The sequence below is a fragment of the Austrofundulus limnaeus genome, unplaced genomic scaffold (genome assembly GCF_001266775.1).
Source record: "Austrofundulus limnaeus strain Quisiro unplaced genomic scaffold, Austrofundulus_limnaeus-1.0 Scaffold280, whole genome shotgun sequence".
NCBI lineage: Eukaryota > Metazoa > Chordata > Actinopteri > Cyprinodontiformes > Rivulidae > Austrofundulus > Austrofundulus limnaeus.
Genome location: NW_013952682.1, coordinates 61,105 through 70,241, shown reverse-complemented (window position 1 = coordinate 70,241; position 9,137 = coordinate 61,105). Strand labels below are relative to the sequence as shown.

The 9,137-nt window shown below is 42.5% G+C and overlaps 2 protein-coding genes across 2 annotated transcripts in view; one reads left to right on the top strand and one right to left on the bottom strand.

Annotated features, from left to right (window-relative positions):
• Positions 1–1,985: 1,985 nt before the first annotated feature.
• On the bottom strand, positions 1,986–4,144 carry epcam (epithelial cell adhesion molecule). The gene is made up of 9 exons (XM_014021149.1): positions 3,856–4,144; positions 3,444–3,554; positions 3,107–3,368; positions 2,966–3,031; positions 2,836–2,899; positions 2,670–2,768; positions 2,396–2,593; positions 2,277–2,321; positions 1,986–2,185 (listed from the first exon to the last, which is right to left on the bottom strand). Exons 1-9 carry the CDS (start codon positions 3,911–3,913, stop codon positions 2,162–2,164), a joined length of 927 nt encoding a protein of 308 aa, XP_013876603.1. The 5' UTR covers positions 3,914–4,144; the 3' UTR covers positions 1,986–2,161.
• Positions 4,145–5,989: 1,845 nt separating this feature from the next.
• si:ch73-105b23.6 (fibrillin-2) overlaps positions 5,990–9,137 on the top strand; it is a gene marked incomplete in the record, with an annotated part of 31,153 nt that continues 28,005 nt past the window's right edge. The window contains 2 exon segments of the mRNA XM_014021147.1: positions 5,990–6,096; positions 6,409–6,566. Coding sequence (XP_013876601.1) covers positions 6,439–6,566 — 128 coding nt within the window.

The following is a 9,137-nucleotide window of genomic DNA, read 5'->3' as shown; positions in this document are numbered from 1 at the left end:
CTTCTCAAATATCACTGTGTTTGTCCTCTATATGATATATTTAACTGATGTTTTTAATCCAAACAATGATTTATAAAGTAAATCAGGAACATTAACAAAGCTGCTCAAACCTTCACAGCCCTCTGTATAAATATACACAATACTACTCACAGACATACAATATAGACAGAAATACACACATAGTAGTCAAGAGTAATTGTTTGAATTATTGTTTTTATAATCTAAGTAATTGTACWTACAGTATGTTCATTCAACAGACGGCCACTGCCTCGTTTAATTTCTGTAACTTTATTTAAACTTTATTCTGAAACTTTTTGTTTTCGGTAACTTTATTCTGAAAGTTTTTATTTTTGGTAACTTTATTCTGAAACTTTTTATCTCCTGTAACTTTGGTTTAACTTTATTCTGAAACTTATTTTTTTTTAACTTTAGTTGAACTTTATTCTGAAACTTATGTTGTGTAACTTTATTGTGAAGGTTTTGGTCCAGACATAAAGTGAATGTCCTTCCTTCAGACATGTTTAAGGGTAAATGTCTCCTCATGGTGGTCCCTGCAGGGTCTATGGCTGCACCTGTTCTGTGTTTATGTTCTGTCTTGTGAACAGGTGCTCTGGGATTAATAAAGTATTGATTTAATCTGCTTCAGCTGCTGATTGAACCAATAATCTGTAGAAGCAGCTTCAGTCCAGACGCTGAGGTTAATGTTTTGTGTTGGAGCAGAAAAGTTAAAGCTCTTCCTCCCACAGACCGGTCCTGACAGGCTGCTGATTCAAACATCCCATAATAGAAGAGTTCAGACGAGCTGCTTGTAGAAATCAGTTAGTTACTGAACAACCAGGTGATAAACCTTTAATCCTTTTCTCTGAAAGTGGACTCAGGTGCCTGCAGCCTGGAAACAGGAAGTGGGTTCAGAGCGAGAGGAAGTCAGCTGTGACGTCTCATGGAGGTCATTTTGTCTCTGAACTCACAGGCAAATCACTTCCCTCCCCTCCCTGAGGCCCAGATTAAAGGTTTTCATTTCATCTGTCTGTGGCAAGAGTTTGAACAAGTTCAACATGCATCCCATAATACTGTCAGAACCCAACATCCCATAATACTGTCAGAACATCCCATAATACTGTCAGAACATCCCATAATACTGTCCTACATCCCATAATACTGTCAGAACCCAACATCCCATAATACTGCCCAACATCCCATAATACTGTCAGAACATCCCATAATACTGTCAGAACCCAACATCCCATAATACTGCCAGAACATCCCATAATACTGTCAGAACCCTACATCCCATAATACTGTCAGAACATCCCATAATACTGTCAGAACCCAACATCCCATAATACTGTCAGAACATCCCATAATACTGTCAGAACATCCCATAATACTGCCAGAACATCCCATAATACTGCCAGAACATCCCATAATACTGCCAGAACATCCCATAATACTGCCAGAACCCTGGAGGTTCTGACGTGTTGATACCAGCAGCAGGTGCCCTCTGGCCCTGGGCACACCTTCAGTCCTCAGATGGGGAGGGAGACACCTGACACCAACCGGTCTGAACTGGTTAGACCTGTTTGTTGCCATGGAGACAGAGGGCGGGGTGAACAGGTGAGACAAACAAAGAACCTTTGATCAAAGGTTTGATGCAAGAAAAGTTTTATTCCCTAAAACATGTTCAGAACCACAAAGGTCCAGAACCACAAAGCGAGTCATCTGGACTGAGGATCCTCCCCCCAAACTGAACAGCTTGTTTGTTTGCAGACGGACCCACCGGACCGGTTCTGTCCAGAAACTTCTGCAGAACTGAGTCACTCAGGAAGTTTCATCTAACTAAAGCCAGAGGCCACGCCCTAAAAACGGACCCAAACCAGCTTCACAAACAGAACCGGTTCTGATCCGACTAAAGGAGCTGAATGTGATCCAGATGCTGAAACCCTCAAAGTCCTGAAGCTTTAAAAACAAAAGTCTTAAACAGGAAGTCTAAAAACAAAAACTTTATTAAAAATGTACAAAGATGATTTTAGAGTTTCTAAATGTTTCACATGAGGAACAGAGAATATACAGGATGGAGGAAACGTCTATAAATTAAAAACAGAGACAACATCCACCGTTCTTCCCTCCAAAACAAAGATGGTCTTTCCTTCCACGACGCCTCTTACATCTGCTCCATTTCTCTCTGCTACAAGACGAGAAGAAAGAGTTCAACATCAGACCTGTTCCAACAGGCCTTCAGGCCCCGCCCCCTGAACACATACAGGAAGTCTGCTTACTTGAGTTTTGCTGTATCTCTGCCTCCGGCGGCGGCCGTAAAGGAACTAAAACACAAAAAAAACCTTTGATTAGAACTCTTAGAGTCGTTTTCATGAGTCCGACTGAGGCGTGTCCTCACCAGGGCCAGCAGGCCGATGACCACGGCCAGCACCACCACCACGATGACGGCGATGATTCCACCTGACAGGTACCTCATGGTGAAGGTGGGGGGCTTGGCGTCCACGTAGTACACCAGGATCTTCTCCATGGTTAGGTTCTGACCGCTGATTTGGGGAGAAAAGGTCTCCTGGTTCAGGAACAGGGGCAGGACTTTGATCTGGAAGAGACGAGGACATGTCCATTAAAGAGGACGTCTAAAGAACCGCCGTCCGTCCATCAGGTCCACAACCTACATCTTTCTCCATGTAGTAGGCCATGTTGGCCAGGTTGGTGGTCGTATCCGTCTCTGGTTTCTTCACGTCCACCACGATCAGCCTGGCATCGGGGTCGTACTGAAAACAACCGGACCTGTTAGTCTGAGGTTTGTTTCCGAGGACGCCGGACTCAAACAGTCCTTACCTTGATGTCCTGCACCAGGTTCTTGTRGAAGCTGTAGCGTTGCTGGATGGCGGTACCGATGGCGCTGTTGGACAACAGGAAGTTCAGCCACAGGTCGACACGTCACAGGAAGTTAAAAACAGACACTTACGTTTTGAGCGAGGCCTCGTCCACCTTCGTGTTCACGGCTTTGTGGGTCAGCTGAAGACGAATCCAGCTGCAGGGACAAGAGGACGTTTCAGAAGCAGAACCTTTGACCTGCAGCCGGTCCAGAACCACCACCGGTACTTACTAAGTCTCCACCAACTCGTCACACTTCAGGCTCGAGTCCCCCTTGTCGGTCCTGCGGACCCCGGCGCTGTTCACGCACCAGTACTCCTGGGTTCCGTTGTTCTGCCGGGCCTTGAACTTTCCATTGTTCTCACAGATCGGGTCGTAGATCCCGTCGTTGTCCACGAACGCCGTCTCCACGGGTTTCCCCCCGATGGAGCGGGTGCCCAGGTTGTTCCGAGCCCGGTACATCTCAGCCTTCATCAGGAAGCACTTCGGGATCACTGCGGGGGAGGGGCACAGGTATTCAGTCAACAGTCAGGTCCACAATCCAGAACCATCAGAACCAGAACACTTACGCTTGGTGCAGTCCAGAACAAGTGAAGAATTGGAATCAACTGRAACGGAGCAGGCACACGACCCGGTGGGACCAGATTCACAGCGGGCCCACTTCATGGTCGGACAGGTACCTGGACAAACAAGAAGGTTTTACAGAACCTCTGCAGGCCCGGTCCAAAAACAGACCAATCATGAACAAGTCAAACTAAAGGACTCAGTAAAAACTGTTGAGAGGAACAGGTCCACAGCTCACTTCCTGTTCCCACAGGTGAGTCCAACACCTGGGCGTTGGTTCAGCAGGCCTCCCCACCCCCACCTGAGCCAGCAGCTCCTCACCAGCTTTCATCGACAGAAACTCTTCAACAAAACTTTACCCGCCGAGCCGAACCGAACCGTTTGATGTCAGAAATCAAACCAATAAATGAAACTTACACTGAGCAGCAGCCAGGCCCGCGAGACCTGCCAGGAACACGAAAACCACGAGCTTCATCCTGGATCCGGTCAAAAACAAAAGGTTCTGTTCGGTGTGGGTCGAACCGACCGTCCTCAGAGCTCAGAGGAGTGAAAAAAAAAAAAACAACAACAGCACTTCCTTGTTCTGCTCTCAGGTGTGTCCAGGTGCAACCTGTTTGTCACGCGCACACAAACACCACGAGCACGTCCCGATGTGAGGTCCGGTTCTGATGAACCCACGGTCCGAAGGTTCTGCTGCAACTGAACAGAACTCCAACAGGTGGGTTTATAAAACGAGCCGCGGTGACGTCATCATCGTTTACATGAGCGGCAGGAGYACGCACCTGTTTCCGGTGTGACCATATTTGTCTCGTTTCGGTGTTTTTTTTTTCCTCTTCAGTTTCTCTCTGCTCAACCCGGAAACTGACTTTCTGTCTCCTTTTAACAAGAACCGTGGTGTTTTATTATTATAATATACTTTATTTATGTGTTTTATTATTATAATATACTTTATTTATGTGTTTTATTATTATAATATACTTTATTTATGTGTTTTATTATTATAATATACTTTATTTATTTTTATTATTATAAATACTTTATTTATGTTTATTATAAAATACTTTATTTATGTGTTTATTATTATAAATACTTTATTTATGTGTTTATTATTATAAAATACTTTATGTGTTTATTATAAAATACATTATTAATTACATCATTATTGTTAAAAGACTTGTTCAGCAGGTGAACTGACAGTTCCAACTTTACAGACATGAAAACTTTTAAACATTTATTTTATTTTGTCTCAAACTTTTCCTGAAAAATCATTTTAGTTTGAAACTAAACTGAAACAAAGTTGAAACTTTATTTGTTTGTTCCAACCTGTTTGTTTCGCTCTCTATGAAACAAAACCATCATCATCATCATCATCATCATCATCATCATCATCATCATCATCATCATCATCATCATGGAGGAAGACTGAAACTGAAGGCTGGGAAACTATGTTCAGGTGTGTGAGTCACACTCTGCACTGCCTCAGGCTGATGTGTGCTGATAACAGCAGAGCTCAGTTCTTTCAGGAGGCTTAGAAACACCTGGGAACACCTGGAAACACCTGGAAACACCTGGAAACACCTGGGAACACCTGGGAACACCTGGAAACACCTGGAAACACCTGGAAACACCTGGAAACACCTGGACAGTTTGGTTTGTTGCTGCAGCAAACAGGAAGTTGTGTTGAGGATGTGGCTCAGCTGGTGGAGCTGTTGCCTCTCAGAGGGAAGGTTCTGTCCACAGGTTCTGTCCACAGGTTCTGTCCACAGGTTCTGTTCTGTTCACAGGTTCTGTCCACAGGTTCTGTTCTGTTCACAGGTTCTGTCCACAGGTTCTGCCCACAGGTCAGAAGGATCCATGACCCAGGGTGTCCTGGAGCCACGTGCACTTCTGGACACCCCCATGTTGGACCCTGGTGTCTGTGAGGGACAGACCATGAGCACAGACGTCCAACAACAGAACCCGTCAGGTTCAGATCAGAAAGGCTCCTTCACCAGAGAGGGGACGGTCCAGGTCCAAAGCGAGCTGTGGTGGACCAGGATCAGAGCACCAAGGCTGCTGCGCCTGACTCATGTGGCCCCTCCTCCAGGTGGTGGGCCCACAGGAACACTTTGTTACATCTGGTCCAGGAATGATGCAGAGAAACTGATGCAGGTGTTTGTCTGTGTCTCTTTATTATCTGGGTCCAAAAACTGATTCCTACTTTAAGATCAGACTGAAGACTTTCCTTTTTCAMAAATCCTATAGTTAGACTGAGGTTTCCTGAATTCTTCTTCATTTCTGCTGCTATAGACTTAGACTGCTGGAGCACAAACTGAGCACATTTCCTCACTCTGCTGTTGTCTTTAGTCTCTCTTCTCTACATGTTTATTCTTATTATTTCTATCATGTTTTTTCTTTGTCTCTTCCAGAAGAAGGTGCACCTGGACCAGTCCTGGACCAGTTCTTCTGTGTTTGTCTGTGTCTCTTTCCTGTCCTCCAASCAGCRGGTCGAGGCAGATGGTCTCCTGTCCTGAGCCTGGTTCTGCTGGAGGTTTCTTCCTGATTAGCAGGGAGTTTTTCCTCTCCACCGTTTGCTCAGGATGGAGACTGTGATGAAGTGATTCAACACAATCTGCTGCTTTACACTGGTAGTTTTTGTGTGCAGAGACCTGACACCAGGTTTGTTGTGGTTTGGTTTTTATAAATAAACTGAACAGATTTAGTCTTATTAGAGTTTTTAGATTATTTGAATTATTAGAAGCTTCACTCAGTCAGAGAGCCTCTGGAGCCATTCTGGTCTTTGTTTAACTTGGTAACAAATCTTCAGGAACAACAACAGAAAGCTGCTGAAATGAGCAGAGGACCTTCAGTCTTTGTCCTGGACTTGGTCTCTGTTACAGTAAATAAGACAAACGGTGCCTCAGGACCTGGGACACTTATTGTGCTGAGCTGACACCCAACCAGAGAAATATGGGTGTTTCTGCTCCCCAGAGGTTTAAATGTCAAAGAAGTGGCTTTTATATGGAGCTGGGTGGAGGAACGGTAAAAACAGGAAGGTTCTGGAGAACTGGGGTTCTGTTTTACACACAGAGACCAACGAAGACCAGCGGAGACATGGAGGACCCACACAGGACCACCAAACACCTGAAGTGAGTCCAACATTTACACAAATTATTTATGAAGTTTATTTGATCTTATCTAAGGCAAAGTTTTACATTTCAAATAAATCTTTTCCTGTTTTTATTTTGTCAGTTTTACTCCGTTATGTTTGACAGAAATATTCACCTGCTCTTATTGAAAATATATTTATTTTATTTTGTTAATAGTCCAAGAGACAGACCGTGTTTATCTGCATAAAAAGTACCAGTAATTTTGATGGTACTCCATTAAACTACGTCCCTTACAGGTACAAAAAAAAAACATTTCTTACAAAATTTCTCCCAAACACAAAGTCAGAATTCAAGATTAATGTTAAAATCATGGCTTTGACTGTATGTCTGTATAATATCTGACCATCATCACCAGATCTTCTGCTTCAGATCTGAGTTTTGGTACCAAAATGTTAAATCTTTTTGCTTAACTAAATCCAGGTAATTAATATTGAACTTATGAAGCCATTTTTTACAGCTGGCATCCACAAAAAGGACCAAAAAGAGTTAAAACTTGAACCTTTATTTTTTTTTAATTTGGTCATGCACTTACCCCAACTGTTCTGTCAGTATTTCCTAAACTGGCACCAAGCTGCACCAAAAATACCTTCAGATACTCTACTAATCATAAAACATAAGATAAGACGTACAATGTCATCTTTTTTTTCTTTCTAGAAGCAAACAAATGATGCCAACCCTTTAAATGATTGATATATGTGTCATATTTCTAACATTGTATTACCCTCCTGACCTACCTGTGACGTGTGTCCCATCAGTGTATGGATGTGATTTAAAGCTGTTTGTTTCCTTGGGATGATTTATACKMGATGGTGTTGTAGAGCCTGACAGGAGMGCTGTGTGGCTGAATGAGGGCACACATTATGGTGTAAAACACTTTGAATATCCTGGTTGGGTAGAAAGGTGCTACAGTATATAAGTACAGTCCATTTACTACAGTATTTACCATCCAATGTCCAAATCACCTCAACTGGCACCTCTTGATGTTCAGGAGCAGCAGCTCCACTGAGTCTCCTGAACAACTTAAMAAGCCAAAGTTCACCCAAACCCAAAGGACAGGACCGTACACTGACCAGTGAASAGGGAGGTTTGCCCTCTTCACCACAACAGACAGGTTCAGAATCTGCAGAACTGTGGAAGCTGGTCCAATCTTCCCTCACCCATGAGCAAGACCCCAAGATAGTTAAACTCCTCCAGTTGAGGCAGAACTTCACCCCTGACCTGGAGAGAGCGATCCACCCTTTCCTGACTGAGGACCATGTCAAACCTGGAGGTACTGATCCTCATCCCAACTGCTTCCCACTCACATGTTACATTTTAGGAGAAGCTGAGCTTCCCTCGCAGTCTTACAGCAATCACCTCTGATAGATTCACAAGTTCAATATTAGTTACCTGGATTTAGCCAAGCTATCAGTTTTCAACATTTTGGTACCAAAACTCAGATCTGAAGCAAAAGATCTGGTGATGATGGTCAGATATTATTTAGACATAGTCAAAGCCATGATTTTAGCATTAATCTTAAATTCTGACCTTGTGTTTGGGAGAACTTTAGTAAGAAATTGGTTTTTTATACCTGGAAAGGATGTACTTTAATGGAGTATCATCAAATTGCTGGTACTTTTCATGCAGATAAACATGGTCGATCTCTTGGACTATACTGTTGACTTCAAATGGTTTCATAACTCATGGTTTCTAATTAGATTATTTTACCACTGATTAAATTCTTTTGTTGTTAAAACACAATAAAACATAGATTTAAATAAGATAATCATAGAATTACTGAATTCAAGTTATTTAAAATCAAACAGGAAATTATTGAAGAAGTCAAAGAAAGAATAAACAAGATGAAAACAAACAAGATGGAGCCTTAATGACCTGAAAGTACTGAGAGGTTCTGATCAGAGGTTCTGATCAGAGATTCTGATCAGAGGTTCTGATCAGAGGTTCAGTCTTATGTTTCAACAGATTTCCAATGAAAAAGGGTCATTGTGTAATAACTCTGTTACTTTGTGTTATTACTCAGTGTTTTTGTATTTGTTGTTACTCAGTTCTACTGTCAGCTATTGTTTTCAGGTTTACAGGCAGCGAGTCTGGACAGATTAATGTCAGCTGCTTCAGTCGAAACCTGTTTGAAACTTGTTTTTCAGACTGACAACCTGTTGTGAAACAGATCAGCTGAATCCTGAATATTTTCACAGTTTTTAAAAAGAATCACTGCTTTGATACTGATTCACTCTGTAATTATGGTCATGAAGTCTCACAGATGTATGATTATTATTATCTGCTGTCAGGTTTATAAAACATGTAGACCTCTAACTCCTCCTTCTTGTTGCTCCCAGGATTCTTTAAAGAACAATGAGTTACAAATTCAACACAATCAACACCGTGACCCACAAAAAGTCCTACTAAAGTTACTAAAACTACACAGGTACAAAGTTACTAAAACTACACAGGTACAAAGTTACTAAAACTACACAGGTACAAAGTTACTAAAACTACACAGGTACAAAGTTACTAAAACTACAGGTACAACTGACCAAAACTACACAGGTA